This window comes from Phocoena phocoena, chromosome 16, assembly GCF_963924675.1.
Source record: "Phocoena phocoena chromosome 16, mPhoPho1.1, whole genome shotgun sequence".
NCBI lineage: Eukaryota > Metazoa > Chordata > Mammalia > Artiodactyla > Phocoenidae > Phocoena > Phocoena phocoena.
Genome location: NC_089234.1, coordinates 49279276 through 49300859, shown reverse-complemented (window position 1 = coordinate 49300859; position 21584 = coordinate 49279276). Strand labels below are relative to the sequence as shown.

Genomic DNA, 21584 nt, shown 5'->3' with positions numbered 1-21584 from the left:
CATTTCTCCCTCCTCCTCCCTGTTAAGTACAACTATACACCCTGGAAATAATGCAAGAGGCAACCAAAGGAGAACTTTGAAAGATAGAAAGGGGGCAAACTGGTCAAAGAACCCAAGACTGGAGGAACAGCAGAGTGATAGAGTGCCCTATGGTCCCCAACCAACAGAAGAAAGCAAAGCCTTGAACTGGGAACTACAATCTAGCAACAGAAGGTGGCCCATGTAGGCTCATTCTTGCCCAGCCAGCGCAGCCCAAGAACACTGGAAAGGGAGATCCATCAAGAACCTGTCTGGCAACAAATGGCCCGGTCTAGAAACTACTCTCCTTTTGCACCAGCCTGAGCACTGGCCTGATCCACCAAAAGACACCAGGCAGCTGGGCAGCACTAGGAAGGGGGTCTCACCACACGCATATAGCCCAGGCATTCCTTTTGCTGCTGTGGGCACAAGACTCTGTTCCCCTACCAAGAGACACTGAGGCAGCTTGGCAGGACCAACAAGGGAGATTCCACCATGGCAAGTGCTCAGTACATGAAGCCTCTTTTTCCCCATAGGCCTGAGAATGCCCTCCATCACCGAGAGCCACCAGGTGGCCTTAGCAAGGTGCATCCTGCCACAACCTGGCCTCAGCCAGGGAAGTGCTCTCCATTCCCCACAGGCAGGGTGGTCTGGCCTCAGGTGCCCAGCCTGGGAAGTGCTCCTCATCTTCACAGGCCAGAGATTCTCTTCCTCCAACCAGAGGTACCAGGTGGGGTCCATCCTGGAGAAACCCCTTCACCTTCCTCAGGAAGCATGAAGAGGGAGCTATAGGAGCCCAATGGCACCAGGTAAACCAAGCAGACCAAGTCAGCAGCACAAAATAGCACCAGCTCTTAAAATTAAGTAGTCATTGTAAGCACAGCAGACAAAAATAGGCCAGACATGGACAAGGCCAGGATAAATCCCTACTAAAACAAAAGAATAGAACACAGTCTCCTAAGATAATTACCGTGAGGGTCAATATATAATAGTAATTACTCAGGCTTCCCTGGAGGCGCAGTGGTTAAGAATCTGCTTGCCAGTGCAAGGAACATGGGTTCAAGCCCTGGTCCAGGAAGATCCCACATGCTGCGGAGCAACTAAGCCCGTGTGCCACAACTACTGAGCCTGCGCTCTACAGCCTGCAAGCCACAACTACTGAGCCCGCGTGCTGCAACTACTGAAGCCCACGCACCCTAGAGCCTGTGCTGCGCAACAACAGAAGCCACCGCAACGATAAGGCCGCGCACCGCAACAAAGAGTAGCCCCCGCTCTCCGCAGCTAGAGAAAGCCTGAGCACAGCAACGAAGACCCAACACAGCCAAAAATAAATAAATAAAATTAAAAAAAAAAACTTTTTTGGGGGGTGAAGTAGAAAAGAATAGCTTTATTGCTTTGCCAGGCAAAGGGGGCCACAGTGGGCCCATGCCCTCAAAACTGTGTCCCAACCTGGAGGGGGTAGTGAGGAGTTTTATAGTAATGGTTCAAAGAGAAGGGCATGATCAGCTTGGTGGACGTTCTTCTAACTGGTTGGTGGGGAGGTAAGCAGGAGTTAGCATCATCAGCCTTCTGGTTCCAACCGGTCTGGGGTCTACGTGCTTGTGGGCAGCATACAATTAACTTCTCCCACCTGGTGGGGGTTTCAGTATGATTTTAGATACTATCCGTTCCAAGGTAGTCTCCCAAACAGGTGTTAGTGCCCAAAAGTTCTCACAAAGAAACGGCACAGAAGACGGCCCCGGTGGTGTTGACGATGAGCAGGAGTTGGTCTAGCTGTAAGTTGGGAATAAAGGGTCAGCACCTGATTTCAGGACTTAATGAAGCTCAGCTTCTTGATGTCTCATTGCAGAAGGAATTCAGTGAGAGACAAAGTGATAGGTAACAAGTAGATTTATTTATAGAGAAACACACTCCACAGACAGTGTGGGCCATCTCAGAAGGTGAGAGTGGCCTTGGGAGAAACACACTCCACAGACAGAGTGTGGGCCATCTCAGAAGGTGAGAAAGGCCAAAATAAATAAATTTATTAAAAAAAAATTACTCATCATATCAAGAACCAGGAAAATCACAACTCAGATTTTTAAAAAAAAAAGACAATCAACTGATGCAAAGACCAAGACAATCAGATGTTAGAATTATCTGATAAGGATTTTAATTTCATTATAAAAATGCTTCAACAAGCAATTACAAATTCTCTTGAAACAAATGAAAAAATAGAAAATCTCAGCAAAGAGAAAGTATAAAATAGAACTAAATGGAAATTATGGAACTGGAAATTAACAAAAATAAAAAACTCACTGGATGGGATTATTTTAGAGTTTAAAGGACAGAGGATAGAATTAGTAAACTGGCTAACAGAACAATAAAATTTACATAACATGAGACTAAAAAAAATGAATAGGGCCTCAGGGCCCTGTGGAATAATAATAAAATATCTAACATTAATTTCATTGGAATACCAGAAAGAGAGGAGAAAGAGTGTGGGGATGAAAGAGTATTCAGATAAATAATGGCCGGCAATTTATCAAATTCAGTGCAAGACTTAAACTTTGAGATGTAAGAATCTAGGAACCCCAAACAGGGTAAATTCAAAGAAATCCATAACACAATACATCATAATACAACTTCTGAAAAACAAACACAGGAAAAAAAAACCTTGAAAGCACACAGAGAGAAACTAGCCAGAAGAAAACCAGATTAAATGACAGCAGATTCCTAATCTGAAACCATGGAGGGCAGTAGAAATGGCACAACACATCTCCAGTGCTGAAAGGAGAATTCTCAACCACAAATTCTGTATCTGGCAAAACTATCTTTCAGGAATGAAAAAGAAATAAAGGCATTACCCGAGGAAGGAAAATGAAAAGAATTTGTGGCTAACAGACTGATGCTTAAATATTGGCTAAAGGAAGTTTATTAAACAGAAAAGAAATGGTAAAAGGATTCTTGGAGCATCAGAAATAATAAAGAACAACAGAAAGAGTAGAAATATGAGAACATACAATAGATTGACCTCCTCATGAGTTTTTTTATATATCATATTTGATGATTGAAACAGAAATTATAACACTGATACTCAAGACAATGAAATTTAAAAGTGAAGAAAGTAAAGAGACCCAAATGGAAGTAAGATTTCTGTATGTCACTCAAAGTGGTAAAATGTTTCCTGATAGACTGATAAGTCGCATATGTATATTGTAATACCCAGAGCAACCACACACACACACACACACACACACACACACACACCCCACACACACACAAATGAAACTGAGGAAATCTGAAAGTGAGTCAGATTCATGCACTGGATCAATGTCTACCACTGGAAGAAACAATAAAGGGTATATTGGATCTTGGGATCTCTCTGTATTATTTATTACAACTGAATGTGGATCTACATTAATCTCAAAATAAAAGTTTAACTTAAAAAAGGAATATTATGAAAAGGAAGAGAAATTAGGAGGTACCAACCTTTCCAAATACTGGAGCATATTGTAAAATAATAATATTCAAAACAGCAAGGTATAGTATTAATGTAAAGAAGAGAATTAATAAGCTAGCATCAAAAAGGAAAAAAATAAATCAATGCAATTTACTGCATTAAGAGTAAAAAGTGAAAATATGTTATATAATTATCTCAATAGATGTAAAAGAGTCTTTGACTAAATGTAAAAATACCTTTCACTAATACCCCTTTTGACAAAGCTGTTAGCAAACCAGAAGTTCAAGGGAATTTTCTCAGTCTGAAAAAAGAACACTTACCAAGCACATTGGGACTTCCCTGGTAGTCCAGTGCTTAAGAATCTGCCTTCCTGGGACTTCCCTGGTGGCGCAGTGGTTAAGAATCCACCTGCCAATGCAGGGGACATGGGTTCGTGCCCTGTTCCAGGAAGATCCCACATGCTGCAAAGCAACTAAGCCTGTGCACCACAACTACTGTGCCTGCGCTCTAAGACCGTGAGCCACAACTATTGAGCCCACGTGCCACAATTACTGAAGTTCCTGCGCCTAGAACCCATGTTCTGCAATGAGAAGCCACTGCAATGAGAAGCCCACGCACTGCAATGAAGAGTAGCCCCTGCTCGCCACAACTAAAGAAAGCCCACGTGCAGCAACGAAGACCCAGTGCCGCCAAAAATAAAAATTAATTAATTAATTAAAAGAAAAAAAAAAAAAAGAATCCACCTTCCAATGCAGGAGACGCGGGTTCAATCCCTGGTCGGGGAACTAAGATACCACATGCAGCGGGGCTACTAAGCCCAAGTGCTCTGGAGCCCACGCACCACTACTAGAGAGAAGCCGCAACGAAGAACACGTGTGCAGCAACTAAGACCCGACGCAGCCAAATAAATAAATTAAATATCTTCTTTAAAAATGGTGCATTATAAAAAGTTATCCTCTGAGATTAAGAACAAGATAAGGATACCCACTATCATTACATCTATTCAACTTAAATTAATGACCCTAAGTAGTGCAATAAGTAAAGAGAAAGGAATAAAGGGCATAAAAATTTAAGAAGAAAAAGAACTCTCATTTTTCATAGATGATATGATTGTGTGTATAGAAAATCTTAAAGAATCTTCAGGCAAACTATTAGAATAAATCAATAACTAGAGTTCACTAGAAACAAGTTTCATATACAAACCAACTATATTTCTATACACACACAATGAACAAGTAGAAAAATAAATTTAATATATACTATATATAGTATCATAAATGTCAATATCTGGGGGCAAAAATCAAACAAAGACTATTCATAATCTCTACAGTGAAAGCTGCAAAGCTCTCTTGAGAGAAATTAAAGACCTAAGTAAATTCAGGGGATACTATGTTCATGAGTTGGATTAGAATATTAGTAAGATGTTAAGTCTCCCTAAATTGATCTAGAGTCCACGCAATTTCAGTCGAAATCCTAAATTTGTAAGAAAATGCAAAGGGCCCAAAATAGCCAAGTCTACCTTTTCTGCCCATTCCTTCCTACAAACCACAATAAAGGCTCTTGTTCACATTTTACCCTGCTGCTTCTGCCTCCTGACTGAGGTTGGTGTGTCCCCATGTGGCCCTGTATGGTGTGGTGTGCCCCCTTCTCTTAGGAATTGTAACAAACTATCTTTTCAATAGCAGGGATCTCCTGACCTGTTGGCCTCACCATACCTGAATAATAAAACCTATATTTTAAAACACAATAAAATGAATGAACTAAAACTATATACGATGATAATAATAGTAAATCTCACAAACCTGATGTTAAGCAAAAGAAGGCCGTTACAAAAGAGGTCAGAATAAGTGCGTTAGACGTCAGTAGTGTTTCCGCTCATGAGTGTAATTACAAGAAGGGGGCATGAGGGAGCCCACTGGGGACACTGGTGATGTTCTGTTTCTTGTTGTAGGTGTTGATTGCATGGGTGTGTTCAGAAAATTCACTGTGATTTGCTCATGATTTAGGTACTTTTCTATATGAGTGTTACACTTCAGTTTACATTAGAAAAACCACTAGGATTCAGCCACAACTGTATTGAGAATAAAATAAGAACATTCCAAAACTGGAAAGAATAAAAGAAAATTATCTAACACTTCATATCGTAAGTTTAAAAATTAACGATGAAACGAATACTAGCAGCAGGGAGACGAAGGAAAAACAAACAAATTAATTAGAGTAACATAAAATGCAACAAAATTGATTAAATAAATCAGAACTGGTTCTTTGAAGAAATCAATTTTAAAAACTTCAGTCAAGTCTAATCAAGAAATAAAGGAAGACAACACAAAAACACAATAGTATCGATGAAGAGAAAGATATTTCAACAGGTAGATATTTTAAAATTATTTGCAAATACTATATCGAGCTTTAATGAAACATTTGAAAATGCCAGTGTTTTCTAAGATTTTCTGTAGAGCAGGTTACCAAAAGTGACTCGAGGAAATGTAGGAACCAGAAAAGAAATTTTTCAAGATATCGAAGTAATAGCTCCAAGACCAACATCTAGCCCAGATAATTTTACAGTTGAATTTTTTGCCAACTTTCACTCTGTACATACAAGGGTAAAAGAATGAGCAATTCCTCATCCACATCATGAAGGGAGTAAGCCCTAATACAAGTTGGACACAAGCACCCGAGAGAGAAACTATTGGTCACGGTCACATATGCATCTAGATGGAAAACTTCAACTGCAATAACAAAAAAGCAAAACAACCATTATATAAAGACAGAAAGCCAGGGCCAACTCCTGGGAAAGCTCTCCCCACCTATAAAAAGGAAACACGGAAAAGAATACCCTCTTCTTCCCTGTGCTGCTGTCCTTCTGGGTATGGCAGTTGGAACTGCCACAGCCATCCTAAAACTATGAGGAGAGCTCAGACTCTGCCCTGTGGAGAGCCAAGAAGAAAGATGAAAAAGACCAGAGACTTTGGTCTGGGCACTGAATGTCTGAAGTGGCCAACCCTGGAGCCACCCTAGCTCCAGGCCTCTTTTCATGTGAGACAATAAGTCTTCCTTATTCCTTAAGCCACTCAAAGTGAGCATTGTTACTTGCAGACAAGTACATTCTAATAATATACAAAGATGAATTACATTTAAGCAGACGAAGAAAAGAGAGAAAAGAGTCTTAGAATTTTTTAAAAATCACTGAGGAAATACATAAAATTTAGTAGAACATATGATAAATATGACATTCAAGTCCATGGGGCAAAGGAAGGATTACTGGATACATAACAGAAGGAGTCAGTACTGAAAAATGTAAAAGATAGGCCATAACCTCACAATTTACCCCAAATCTAATCCCAAGTAGATGGCAGATTTCATTGAAATAAAATCAAACCATAAAAATACTAGAAGAAAGTATGGATGAAGAGTATCTACTTTGCAAACTGGGTATGGCTTTCCAAAAAACTATAAACACATACATTTTTAAATGTCTCTATGTGAAAATATTTTCTTAATTCAAAAGCAAAGGATAGGGACTTCCCTGGTGGTGCAGTGGTTAAGAATCCGCCTGCCAATGCAGGGGACACGGGTTCGAGCCCTGGTCCGGGAAGATCCCACATGCCGTGGAGCAACAAAGCCTGTGCACCACAACTACTGAGCCTACGCTGTAGAGCCCACGAGCCACAACTACTGAGGCCCACGCACCTTGAGCCTGTGCTCTGCTACAAGAGAAGCCACTGCAATGAGAAGCCCACGCACCGCAACAAAGAGTTGGGCACCCTCGCTTGCTGCAACTAGAGAAAGCCCGTGTGCAGCAACGAAGACCCAACACAGCCATAAATAAATAAATAAATAAGCAAGCAAGCAAAGGATATATGGGAACAACATATCTGACACAAATAACTATCAATTCCCTTCCAAAAGACAGGTTATATGAGTTGACAAGAAAAATTTCATTCCTGATATAAAAAAGCAAAGGACCTGAGGCATAATTTATAAAATGTGAAATATATATAACCAGTGATCACATTTTTACATGTACAATCTCCTAAAAATGCAAATTTAGTAGCATTTTTTCATACTGTTACCAAATTAGCAAAAATGTTTAATATATCACTCAATTTTTGAGTATAGGACATAACAGAGACTTCCATATATTACTGATGGATGTGTAAATTATTAAATCTTTCTATAATCAATTTGAAAATATGTACGTATCAAGTACATCAAGAACCTAAAATTATTATCGGTGGCTTGGTAATTCCACTTACTAAAAAAAGTTAAAGAAATATAGATGTAATAAAAGTATATGTATTTTGGGTATCTGTCACAATACTATTCTATAATAATACGGTGAAAATGCCTAAAGATACATCATATGGAAAGATAAAATTAACGATGGCTCCCTATAAGTTGAGTAATGTGTTTCCATTAAAAATAGTTGTAAAGAATAGTTAAAGAAGTGAGAAAATACTCCCAAGACAGAATTAAGTGGAGAAGTCAGGATGTAAAATTCATGTACAGTAAATAGCAATTTGATAAGCATACATATTACTATCTCTATGTGCAGGGTGATGGGAAAAAGAAAAAAATAACAATAAGTAAAATGCACCAGAAATGCTAACAGTATCTATTTCTTGGTTCAGAGATTATAGCTGACTTTTACATTCTTCTTTTCATTTATCTGTATTTTCTAAACATTCTACCCTAAATGAGCATATATCAATGCTATCTTCAAAACGAAGAGATGTCACTTAAAATGAAATATTTAATCATATCTTTTCCTTATCCCTTTACTCAGGTGAAGCAGCAGTGTTTGTCTGGGGTCTCAGTTCTATCCAAAGCGGTTCTGCACAAGGGTTTGGAAGGGTTGACATTTTACTTGGGAAATACGCTGCAGGAATGCTAATCCATGAAGAGACTGAAGTTTATTTCTCTTCTGTGACTCCCTGTGCATGGCCGGAGTCTCTATCAGAGCAGCTTAATAGAGACACTGCACAATTCTCAGGCTGCCTCCTCCCAGCCCCACCACCGCTCACTGCCCACCGCCCCTCCCCATTACTGAACCCACTGCGAGGCTCCTGGCACTGCGGCGGGAGCCACCAGGTAAAGGATCCCACCTGGGCTCTAAGAGGCAGCTCCTGCTTCATTACAGAGCTCTCTTGTCCGCTGGCTGATACCCTTTCCTCCTGGCCTCACTGCTTAGGGCTCCTGGACCCTGAGACTGCGGGACAATCTGTAACACAGTGCAGCAGACCTGGGTAGGACTGTTAACGATGTACTTCCAAGCCCGGGGAGGGCTGGGGTCCTATAGCATGACAATCACTCCACGATGAGCAATTATTATTACTCTGTGAATTATTTTCAGAGCTGCCACAAGGCCCTGCCGGGGCCATGACATCAAGAGAGCCATTTGATTCCTGTCCAAAGCCAGCTTTTATGAAGAATCAAAATTGACAGAGAAGACAGAAGAAACGTCTTAACCTAGTAAAGGATAAGGAAGGCCTCCCATCTCCCTGGGTAACTGCTGGAACAGGGAGGCTAAGCCAAGGGCACTGGTAGAACTTCATGTTAGCAGGCTCTAGCGCAATGGGAAGGGACTATGGGGCCCTAACGCTGGCCGGGGGAGTGAGGTGGGCGGCAGCGGAAAACAGGCTGAGAGAAGTGAGGGAGTCACAAAACCGCATCATCCTAAATTCAGAAACGATGTTCCAGGCCCTTTGCCACACATCCCCCCACCCCCACCCCAGGAAACCTGGCTTCCAGCCCCAGCGCAGCCCACCTGCTTGTTGGTACCACCTAACTGGGTCTCTCCAGGCTCTGGGCCTCAGTTTCCCAACTGGAGCTGCACAGAACACCATGGAGAGGCTGGGGACCAGGGAGACCGTTTGGGTGAAGCTCGAGACCCCCTGCCCCAATTCCCCACCATCGTAACCACGGCATGTCCGCTTCCATGACGGTTTAATATATTTGGGCTGCAGTAAGGTACTGCTGCAACGGATTTTCTAGGACTAGAGAAACGCTGGAAAACCACCGGGCTAAATCCTTTCTTAGTCTCTTGGTCCTAACTCAATTCTACTCTATGGAAAGGAGCATAAAATAGTCCCTTTCTCTCTCTCATCACACCAGGGTGTCCTTTGTTCTGGAATGTCAACGCATAAAGCAGCTTCACAGGCTTTCCAGATGCTTCCCGCCCACTTCCCCACCCTTCTGCCCAAGGAGACAGGCTAACCTCCACTGAGCTAGTGAATTAGGTGGATGGTGCCCATGGGAAATGAGGTTCAAAGGGCCTTCAGGCATCTGGCAATTTTCCCAGAGTTTCACTGTACCAGGGAACCTCCTTAGTGGAAAGGAATGATTCCCCCACAATGGAATCTTTAGGACAGAGAAGGGCAGACATTCTCAGCAATCATGTCATGGAAGAATGTTTCTGCTGGGCTGTGGCTCACGTTACATTCCAGGCAAGTCATGCTTGTGGAGAAGACTATAACCATGTTTTCCTTCTTCCATTCATCATATCAAAACAGTCCTGAAAACAAAATCTCATCAGAGGTGAAGCCCCCAGCTCCCTCTCAGCCCTTGGTCTTTATAAGGAGTGGAATCTGCCCCCAGGCATGGAAGGGGGGATGGGCACTGCCCACCATGCAGAGCCCTGCTCCTGTCTCTGGCCTCAGGCTTTGGCACACGGGTGTGGAGAGGAGCTGCCTATCCAGGGCACCTGCAGGCAGAAAGCCATGCTCTAAGCCTCCCTGTGCCTCTCTGCTCTTGTGGGATCTGGGGTAGATACTCAGAGAAGGTGTATAGCTCCAGCTGCCCGAAGCTGATGGCCCAGGCCACACAGGAGAGCGCTCACTGCCAAGTGCTGCATGAGGGTCATTACTCTGGGTGACCACGAGGTTCCTATTGTTTGCACCTTCCATCTGAGAACATGAAACTTCAAAAAAAGGAAGTGGCTGCAAAAGCTCAGGAGAGCAGAGCTAGGAGCATCACAAAGGCCCCCAAGTCAGGGAGACAACGTACTGTGATGCACCTTTGTCCACAGCAGGTGCTCAGTGGTCCCTCCTTGGCTCCCTCTTGTCCTGTGCTTTAAACAACGTTCCCTGCCCCCACCTTTGGAAACTTCCCTACAGGTGGTCTCCACCAATCCCATCCCAGCTCATGTCATGAGCTGAGGACATCTGCAAGGATGAACCCATGGGACCCTCCTTTGGAGACTTCCGTCCGAACAAAGAGAAAGCCAAAGAGAAAAGTGTAGGGCTCCAATAGGAACAAGCATGGGTCCCTAGGACAAATATTAAGCCAAGTCCTGTGGGAGCTGGACAAGACTTTCCAGCAAAGCCTTCCCCTGGCAGGGTTGCTTGGTAATCACCCATGCCAGACAGCTCCAAGCAGAACACAAAGATGATTAATATTTTGCCTGGAGTTACACAGCAAGAGGGTGACATGGACCTTTGATTTTGCCATCCCACACTCCCTCAACAAGAATGTGCTTCCTGGATGAGATAATTTAATAAGTGTTTGTCCAGCACCCTGCAGTGAAAGGCGATCACCCACTCCTTCCATCCTCTGGAGGGGCTGAGTAATCTACAGCCTCTTGATGCCACTTAATCTAAACTGTCTGGGTGACTCACCCTCCCTGAGAGTTCCCTCCAGGGTATTCACTTTAAGAAAACATCCATTTGCTCCCTAATTTAAACAATTCCTCTAGATTTAAATCTTAAAGAAACTACTTTGTTTTTGTTTTTGTGTCCGTGTTCATTTACTGTTGTTGTTTTTCAGTACAGATAGATAGAGGATATATTCATATATTGATACCTGTCATCTTTTCAGGGACCCCCTGACACTGCTCCACCATGAGAGGACCCTGCCGTCAGTCCAGTTGGCTCCCCTAGCCACAGAGAGATGCAGCTGAGGGGGCCTCCTCAGAGCTGCCCTTGCCTCCTAAGGATGACTGATCTTTGCACTGCCTTTTGTGCGTCTCTGAACCCTAACCCTACCATCACATCTGCTGCCCACCCTCAACTTTATTTTTAGGTTGCCCCAATTTCCCAGCCCTACCCCTCCCATCCCCATCTTCCACCAGGAACCACAGCTCGGCTCTGCCTTTAAATGCTCCCCTAGACCCATGCCACTCTGTCCCAATGCGCTCTCCTTGCTTCATCCTGAACCCCCACAGGCCTTGCTTTAAGGCACCCTGGGCCTGAATAGCAAACATTTGCTATGGTAAATCCCATTCCCTGCTTTCCAGATAACTTCTCCTTAACAGAGATAAGCTGCCAGGCAGACAGATAACAACTGGGATATGCAGTTATTAAGGGCAGATTTTAAAATGACAAAAGATTACATTTAAAAATAAAGCCCACTTGAAAATCAGCTTCCCTTCCAATTCAATCACATTCATACCTCCTGCTCAGCAACTCCTTATACCGAGAGATTCAAGCTCCCATTGGCTTCAGGGTATTGAAGGAGCGTTGCCATGGCAACACGGAAGGCCCAGACACCTGAAATGGGAAGTGGAGGACACAGTACCTCCCCTCTCTCAGGCGCCTGGAGTGGCCAGCATGACCCCAGTCAGCTGCCTAAGACGAGGCAGGGAGCCCTACAGCCAACATTCCCACCCAGTGGGGAGACCTTGGGGTTAGAGCTGAGCTAAAAGAAAGTGGAGGGGGGTACAAAGGAGCCAGCATGCAGGGCCTGATATTCTAGGACCTCAGAGGAAGACTTGGGGATGAAGACAAGTACTGTGGCAAATATGAATGGTCACTGAGGCAGGCAGCTCCTTTCATACCAGATTGACTGAAAGGGCTCCCTGGTCCTGGTTTCCCCTTGCCGGGTGGGAGTCCCAACATAAGCCAGTTTCTACTGTGGCCATGAATGACCCAGACCAACGCTGACCACCCATCCCCAGGCTCCCACCCACCAAACCTCACAGCTTGGGCATCCCTAACAGACATCACAGGTCATCTCTGACACCCCTGACATTGCAGGCCACACCCTGGCTTCCCAAGGTTTCACACCATAGTCACTAACCCCCTTTCTGATGCCACAAACAATCTTCCGAGCTCCCAAATGTCATCAAAGCTTGGGTGTCACCATTGCCTCACAACCAATTATTGAACTTCTTATTATTTGACCAACTCATGATTATACTTTCTGTCACGGAACGGGCTGAAAGTCCACCATCCCCACATCACAAATGGACCCCCCAGCCAACCCAGCCTCTCCCTAGCAAGCCAGGCCTCCTCCCCATGTTCTAACTGATGAGAGCTCCCCCCGTGCTTTCCAGCTCTCACACCCTCCACGACTTCACACGTGCATCCTTCCATCTGGTCCTCAAGGAGCACAGCCAGAGAATGCCTTCAACCAGATTCTCAGTACCCCAACATCATGTAACCCCTTCCTGCCCCTCTGCCGCCCCCAGCCAATGCTAGAGGCCAGGCTAGAGGGCTCTCTATTAGAGGCTTATCCCACCTGCTGAGAACTCACCATGCCCTTCATCTCCAGGGCACTATCATTAGTAGAGATGTCTCCCCCTCAGATATATAGAAATGTGTGTGTGTGTGACTGCAGGAGCCTCTGCCTGAGTCTATGCCAACCAGCTCATGCTTTAGTGCTTTCCCGATTAGGCGGAGCCCTGTGACCCCTTTACATCATGGGTGCTCCCATCTCTGGCTCCAACAAGCACGTGGTCTTCCTGTGCAGAGGCCATTTGTGGGAGAGCATCCCTGGAGAGCCAGCAACTGCCCTTACCTGCACGCCCGCTATTGGCTCCACACCGGCTCACAAGCACCGCATCTGAGGTCCCTTGCTGGGTACTGCTCCATCCCCTTGCTTGCCACATTGACCTCTTGGTCCTAACACCTTATTCGACTCTTGAGTTCACAGGCCTCCCCTTCAACTTGGGGAGTTCCAACTCTGCGTAAAGGCCACCTCGCCAGACCTCAATTCTGAATGCCCCCCCCCACCATGGGGTGGGGGAGGAAGAGACAAAGTATCACTGAAAAGAGTCCCCAGGCCTGCCACTTGCATCAGCAACAAATAAAAGCAAGTCGAAGCCCACCCTGAACTCTGCGGCTCACCTGTCTCTCACTTGTGTCTCCAGCGGACGCCTGCACTGCCTGCTTCTCACGCTCCGCGGAGCTCATTTTCTGGCCATGGCTTTGCCTCCCTCTTGGATCGGGGACACTCTCTGGCCGTAACCTCTGCCTCCTGCCTTAGTAACGGTCACACCTGTCCCCGACGTTGGGCTGATTTCAGCGACTCCAGGAAAACACATCACCCCTTTTGCTGGCCTTGTCCAGGACCACAAGGCTGGTCCTCCAGGCCCAAGCAGCAGGACCCACGGGCACCAGACGCCCCTGCTGTACTCAGAGCTGAATGAGTGGCACTTTCTGTCCGAAACCCCTTGGAGCCTCCTCCCCACCATGTCCCACGGACACCAGCAGCAGCACCTGTAGAGAAAGACTGGAGAGGGGACTTTCGTGCCGGTTAACACCTGCTTGGGGCACAGGCCCAGCGCGCGGCGGTAGGAAAAGCAGGAGGTGAGCGCCCCGAGGCTTACCTTCCGCATGTCTTTGCCAAAGGTCTCGCTGTAGGTCGTGCCCAGGATTTCAAACTGCACGTAGGGGTTCGAGCTGTCTTCCCGAAACTCCATCACCCCTGTGAGACCAGTGATGTGGCCCTGCGAGAGAGAAGAAAAAACCATGAGAGGGTAGGGCAAAAGTGGACGGGTAGGGGATGGAACTCCAAAGGCAAGGAAGAGAAAGGAAGCAGTCGCCAACGTCTGGGCAACCATGGATGCACTGTAGTAAGGCAAGGGGCGCTGGCGGTCCCGGGGCCTCAGAGCAGGCCCCGCACTTCCCAGGCCCTTGCTCACAACGGAAGTTCCTAGGCTTGTCCCCATCATTCATGCCATTGATATGATCAGAGCATCTGCTTTATGCCACACACTGTGCCAGAGAGGGGCAGCTTTTGTCCCCACCCTCCTGGAGCTTACAGTCTTTCACTGCAACCTTCTCTCGGGGCTCACCTTAGCCTGAGCCAAGAGGGAAGGCCAAGGTCAGCGAGAGCCATCTCACACAGGTGGCGGGAAGTGGCAGGGCAGCGAGCGTGAGCATTGGAGGCTAAAACCCAGCTCAAGTCTGGCTTTGCCACCTTGGGCAAGTCATCTCCCATCTCCCAGCTTCGGCCTGGAGTTCATTAGACCCACATCACAGAGCCTGCAAGGGCCGAAGGAGAAAATGTGTACAAGGCCTGGTGTCTGGCACACACCGGATGTAGGGGCGTGCCAGCCCTGCGCCTCTCTCTGGTCGCTCTGCGGCCTCTGGAGTAGCAGGTGGCAGAGGGGCTGAGTGAGCCTGTGCTGAGCCCTTTTCTTTCTTCAAGCCTGGGGTGGGGGATCACAGCCAGCTTTGATCTCCCACAGACTGTAAGTGGGGAGAGTCCCAGAGAATGAGCTGGCCCCAAAGAGGCCCCCGCTCGGGCTTGGGCTGCAGCAGATTCAAACCAACATCAGACTCCATTCACTGCTATGGAAACCATGCAGAATTTACTGTGACTTAAGACTCCCGGCACTACAGATTTCCCTAAATGTCTTTTTGAAGCCTCTCAAAGCCAACTCACTCTAACACTTCTGTGGATTACCCAGTTCACTTCAGATCCAGTCTTTTGATGGATTTACTGTCACACCTAAGCATATAGGACACAGGATGTCCTACAGGCTAAGGTGTGACACGAAATCCACCAAGTCGTAGGTATGCCGATGTACGCACAGGGATGCACACACACATGCACACACACACACAACGTGAGGTCCTGCTGAGTAGTACGTGCACTGCCAACTGAGACAAGCTCTCCTGGGGGCAGTGGCAGCCTGCAGAGTGGGGTATCTGGCAGGCATGAGCAAGATGGTTGCCTCCATTTTTTTACTTACTTGTGATCCTGGGCACGTTACATAACCTCTCCGATACTAATCTCCTTATATGAAATGAAGATAATAATAACACGTATCCATGAACCCCAGCTCGCCAGCCCTCAAATGCCGGAACAGGAAGAGTGGCAAGTGGAGAGGCCTGGAAGGGGCCTGGCTGGGTGACCACAGAAAGAGCTCAGCCTCCTGGAGCGGGAAGAGAGTGGGCGTGTGAGAAGGGGCTTGTCTTTGGCCTTGGCCTGGAGGGTGCCCCTTGCACACACCTTTTTGATCGTGTCCAGCATGGACCTCCCTCCATTCCATGGCTTGGTGGACTTGCGGATGCAGTTGAGGCTTGCCATGCTGTGCCACTTCCGATCCTCCAGCTTCCTGTGGAAGGCGTTGGCCAACATCAGGACACTGTCGTATAGGTAGAGGTTAGAGATCTGTAAAGACAAAGATGGTGAAACCCTTTCCATTGGTGCATTTCCAGGGACAGGGAGAAACCAGTAGAGGACTAGAGTGACCCACGATGCTAACACTGAGAAGTGGGGCCCAATACCTGGGCCATGATCTTTCGGCTTCCAGTTGGTCATCCAAGCACCCAGCCAGGTGCTGGAGTCCTGAGTAGAGTCAGACCTGGCCCTGCTTCAGGAACTAGAGTGGGAGGTGGATCTGTACATCAACAGAACCAGTGCGATCAGAGCCGTGACTGAGGCTTGGACACAGCTCTATGTAAGACTGGAGGGGGCATCACGCTCAGGTAACAAAGGATGGAGGGAAGGATGGGCACAAAGCTCAGTCTAGAAGGATTAGGATAAAGGGTGGGCAGCATTGTAGGGAAGGCACCACATTTGAAGAGGCATGAAGGTGCAAAGAAGCTGGGCCAGATAGAGCAGGTTCCACCAGCATTTTCGGCAAAGGACGAGATAGTAAAGATTTTAGACTTTGTGGGCCTTATCAGTCTTTTTTGCAACTGCTCAACCATGCTGTTCTAGCAGGAAAGCTGTTCCAAATGGTACAGACACAGAGGATATGCTAAGAAAAGTTCATTTAGAAAATAGACAGTGGGCCACAGCTGGCTGACCCCTGGGTTAGAGGGACTGAAAACAGTTCAAGATGTCTGCATCAAGGGGACAGTACGGAGGCAGGGATCATGACCTTGTGGGCCATGCTAAAGAGGAACAACATAGGTGGCTTTAGGGTCTGTGCCTGAAATCAGATCTGTGCCTTAGAAAGACCACTCTGGTCCCTGGACAGGCCTAGGGTAGATGGTGGCCTGAGTGACACAGGCAGCTTGTGTGAGATTCTGGAGGCCACGGAGCCTGCGCTACAGTGACATCACTGCTGGCTAGGGGACGCATTTGCAATTTGCAACCATGAGCCTCTGAGAATTACTCCTTTGCTTAGCTGTCCATGGTAGAGCTGGATCTTAGAGGAGACATAGTCCCTCTCGGAACTCTCGAGGGCACGGTAGTAAGGGAAAGTTTGTAGTAACAGTGAGAAGAGCGGCACCACAGTGGTGAGATGCAGGGGTGGGACAGGTCTGGGCCACCCTCATGACCGTGATTAAGACCCGGATGGGCGTGAGCCTGGACTCCAGCGGTCACAAGAGCCCTTGGTGGGGAGGAGGACAGCCCTGCTTCCCGAGGTTACCACCACCGCACCCCACCCCGCTCCTCCAAGGGGTTGTCACGGAGCATGAAGTGGCGGGGGGAAGTAACACCCACCCTCGGTCAGGTCTGTGACCCCTCATGGGTAACTGTTGCACAAACAACCATTAGCCAAAGTGGGTCAAGGGGATGATTCTCTGCACACCTCAGCAGCAAGGTGTCTGCTAAAAATATTTCAGAAAAACAAAACTGCCGGATATACATAGGACAATATGTTGGCCTCACAGGACTCCTGGGAAGATCAAATAGAATCCTTGGGCTGTGGGAAGAATTCCAGCCACCTCCCACTGCTCCCCAGTATGCCCCTCACACTCTCAACACCACCATATCTTGTTCTCAGCCTACAATTCCCTTCCTCACAAGTCTTAGATGGGTTACCCCCAAAGCAGAGGCCCAGACAGGAACTTGGGTGTTGGGAACTGTCCTCTGCAACTGAAATTAGAGGTGGCCCAAAGGAGCTGGTCCAGGGCATCACACACACCTGCTCCATCGTGCCCTTTCCCCAACTCATGCTAACCTCCGGGGGTCATCTCTGCCGTGACATGTCTGAGCAGAGCTGACCTCCTCCTCCATGGATGTCCCTGTGCTTGACCATTCCTGCACAGCCCTGTCCTATCCACCCTCAGCTGGTGTCCTCGCAGTGGGCACAGGGATGTATGTCACTAAGGCCTGCATGTCTGACGCCTCTCCATTTGGTAGGTGGAAGATGGACAGGAGCATGCCTGGCGTGACCGACCACTGCTGATTTAAACAAGGTCCTCAGGCCACAGAGAAGCAGGCATGTCAGTGCCTAGTGACCTTTTTCAAGGTCCTGCGCTACACAGGTGCTTACCTGACAGCAGAGAGAAATCACTCCCACCACCGGGAATTCACCCCCTGTCCTGCAGGGAACAGACAGGACAGAACACTGTCTCCCACTCCTTGAACCCTGGGGGATCATTGCCTTGATGAGAAAGACAAACCCACTCCCTGCTCTTGTCAGCCCCAGCTCTCAGGAGCCTCTACCACTGCAAAATTATTTCTGATATGTGTACCTCCCCTCTGAAATACAAACCAATAATGGAGGTGTTCTAAGAGGATGTAAGCCACTTAGAGTTGGCTTGGTCTTATTTTTTATTTTATTTCTTCCAAAAGGATAACTCAGAGCTGAGAGTCCTTGATGATGTGAAGATTTCTCTTCTCAAGACGTTTGTGGATCTCCTGGCCAACCACTCACAGCCAATGCTATTCAACCAGCTGGGGCTCTTTGACCCACATCCCCGCCTATACGGGCATTCACACACACACATGGGGCAACACCTCCCCTGCAGTGGCCCAGACTAGCGCCCAGTGGAATTTCCTTTTTTCCCTCCAGCACTTCTAGTCACAATAAATTAAAGTACTTAATTACATAAGTGATTCATATGATACAAATGTATGAATGCAGAAAGGCCTGTCATGAAGAGGAAAAAACAGGATGTGACTCAGAAAGGCCAAAGGAAGAACAGGTTTGAGCAATGCCCTTTTCCAGGTCTATATATTTTCACTATCTCTAGAACTCAGCACCAACCAAGACACACGGTTGGTGCTTAATGCATGTTTGATGGATGGATGCATGGTGGATGGGTGGATGAGTCTGGATGGATAGGTATGTGGGGGTGAGTGGGTGGATGGATGGATGGGTGGGTGGGTGGGTGGGTGGATGGGTGGGTGGATGGGTGGGTGGGTGGGTGGATGGGTGGATGGGTGGGTGGATGGGTGGGTGGATGGGTGGGTGGGTGGATGGGTGGGTGGGTGGATGGATGGGTGAGTGGGTGGATGGATGGATGGATGGGCGGATGGGTGGATGGGTGGATGGGTGGGTGGATGGGTGGGTGGGTGGATGGGTGGGTGGGTGGGTGGATGGGTGGGTGGGTGGATGGGTGGGTGGGTGGATGGGTGGGTGGATGGATGGATGGATGGATGGGTGGATGGATGGATGGATGGGCGGATGGGTGGATGGGCGGATGGGTGGATGGGTGGATGGGTGGATGGGTGGATGGGTGGATGGATCTCTGCTAAGAATGTACACATTGATCTTGGTTCACAAAAAGAGAAAACGTATAAAATAGCACGAAAAAGAGATTTTCTGCTTCCAACTTTGACTTGAGAGGGTACCTCCTCTGTTCAAACAAAAATCTGTTTCTCACTTATAGCTTGCTCAGAATGTCTGCTTGAGCCTTCCTGAGTCAACCTGGAGTTGTTTCCATCTCTCCACTCACTCCTGCCCCTTCTCTTGTAAGGTGCTGTCTCAATACTTCTCCCTGCCTTGGCAGAAGCTAACACTCCAGTACTGATGTGTGGCTCCACCAACCTCAGCATCCTCACTTAGGTGACTTGCCAGGTCCACTGGTGGGTATACAAAGGGAGGGATGCTACCCTCACAGTCTGGTTGTCCAGAGAAGGGACTTTTAGGGGAAAAGATCAAGGACATAGAGTAAAAAGGCAGCCTCTGCTTGGGGCTCCTTCCAGGTCCTGACAAACATAAGAAAAGCCTTTCCTCATGGCGGGTGGGTGAAGACCAGTGTCCCAGTGTCCCGGCTTGGTCAAGCCAGGTCCCTGAGGCAAGAGAAGTGTAGAAGGACAGAGGCTCTCAGCTGCATGGACCCTCACTCACTGCTGGTCTTGAGGGGCAAACAGCCCGAGCTGGAGCTACAGGTCACAGGGTCAGAGAAGGGGCCCTGGCCTGAAAGAGTCCTTGCCTCTCTCCCTCACATCTCAGATGAGGTCCAGCACGGAGTTCACTAGCAAAAGACAGACAAGCAGAGCAGACACTGTCACCTCATCCCTCTGCTGGCAGAAGCCCTGGGCTCTGGCTGGCCTAGGAACACTGCAGCACTGAAGTGACAAAAGACTGTAAAAAGCATTTCGGGTAAGAGCAGAATTGAGAAGCTAAAGAGAGGCCAAGCGTTGAGGCCAAGGGCGTGGCAGAGGAAAGATGCAGGTGCACAGCAAAAGACCTGGGACCAGGTCAGAGATGCCAGACGGAGTAAAGTCAGAGGCAGACAAGAGCCAGAGCTGGCAGAGGCTTTCCTGGGAGCCTGTGGCCTCCATTCTAAGTGGGTACACAGCTGCAAGGGGCCCAGCTGGTTCAGTTATGGCCACCTTAGAGATGCATGCTGGGGTCCCCTTGTGCTGTCATACAGTACAACTCTTACTCTACCATGTGGGGAGCTTAGCTGGGGCCCTGGGAGGATGAGCAAGAGCTTTGGATTCATCACAACCTGGGCCAGCTCCACTCACTGCTGAACCCCCAGAGTGGACAGCAGCACGTGGATATAGCATATGCTTGATAAATGCTCACTGTACGGGGGAACTGAATCTCCTCTTCAACTTACTTGCGAGGTGATGTTGAACAAGTCACTTAAAACTCTAGCCTTAACTTGATGACAATAAAATACAGTGCGATCAGCGGCCCTGGAGAGGTGCAGAGGGGCAGCCCTGACTTACCCTCCCTGTGAAATGCAGGTGGTGATAACCCAGGGTGCCTAGTACCATCCTGAGCTCTTTGCATGCATTTCTGTTTTGGGGGGTAACAGGGACAGAGAGGAATGGAAGGGGAAATGAAGGACCCAAGCAGGCTCCTGGCTTCAGTGTGGATGGGCTGAGAGATTGTCCAGGGGTATTGCTGGCAGCTGGGGCCCAGCGTGGGTCGTGAAAAGCAGTTTCTATCCTCCACCACCACTCACCCTCTCCTCCAATGCCCCTTGGTCCGAAAGCTTTTCAAGGGCAAGCAGGGGTCATATCTAGCTTCTGTATCTTCTGGGTCAAAAGACTGAGCAAGGATCAGCCCCGCGTCTCACATCCCCGGCGCTGCCTGAAATCTGCTCGCCTGGGCGTATGTCCCTGGCTTCCTCCTGGCCCGGCAGCAAGGTCACGACTGCCATAGTCCCCTGGGCCTGATCCGGGCCTTTCAGGTCTACATGTTCTGAAGTGTTGCAGAGCTGCCCTTTGAGGAAAAGGCCACTTCTCTGCTCCCGGGGTGTTCTATAAAAGCTGCCAATATAGGAAGGCCCAGAGTGAGGGCCTCTACAATACCCTGACCCAGGTTCCTGAAAGGGAAGTGGCCTGGCCCATTTCAAAGGCCTGACATTTGCACTGCAGGGCTGGCTCAGCCACGGGAGCCTGGGGCACAGCCAGTCCTGTAGCAAGACTACCCAGGTGTACAGGGGAGAGGAGAAGGCAGTCAGGATGTGACTAGGGGCAGCTACAGCCCAGTACCTGTGGGAGGTGCCATGCCCTGCACACTGTCACCGGCTGCCCGTCCCCTGCCCAGGCTTAGGGGTTTCACCCCTGGGGAAGCTTCCTAAATCCTCTCTACATGGTCACTTCCCATGGCCACCACATAGTTCAGGTGCCCTCATTTCTCCCTGGGGAGATGGTAACCCCCGGTTACCTCGTCTCCCAGCCCAGGCCCTCCAATTCCACCCTGCACCGAGCTGTTGTTCGCAGATGCACATCCTGCCCTGTCACATCTCCAAGGGCTGCACCCCAAGCCTCGGTGCCCTGCAGCTGCCCTCCTTGATGACTGATTTCCAAA

The 21584-nt window shown here is 48.0% G+C and overlaps 1 protein-coding gene across 2 annotated transcripts in view; it reads right to left on the bottom strand.

The window, feature by feature from the left end:
* The window catches only part of GRID1 (glutamate ionotropic receptor delta type subunit 1), a 670781-nt gene that overhangs the window by 191216 nt on the left and 457981 nt on the right, over positions 1-21584 (bottom strand). For both annotated transcript variants that reach the window (XM_065894102.1, XM_065894104.1), the window contains exons 7-8: positions 15638-15799; positions 14007-14126 (exon numbers count right to left, since the gene is read on the bottom strand). In XM_065894102.1, the coding sequence (XP_065750174.1) occupies positions 14007-14126; positions 15638-15799 (282 nt within the window). The remainder of the gene's footprint in view (positions 1-14006; positions 14127-15637; positions 15800-21584) is intronic.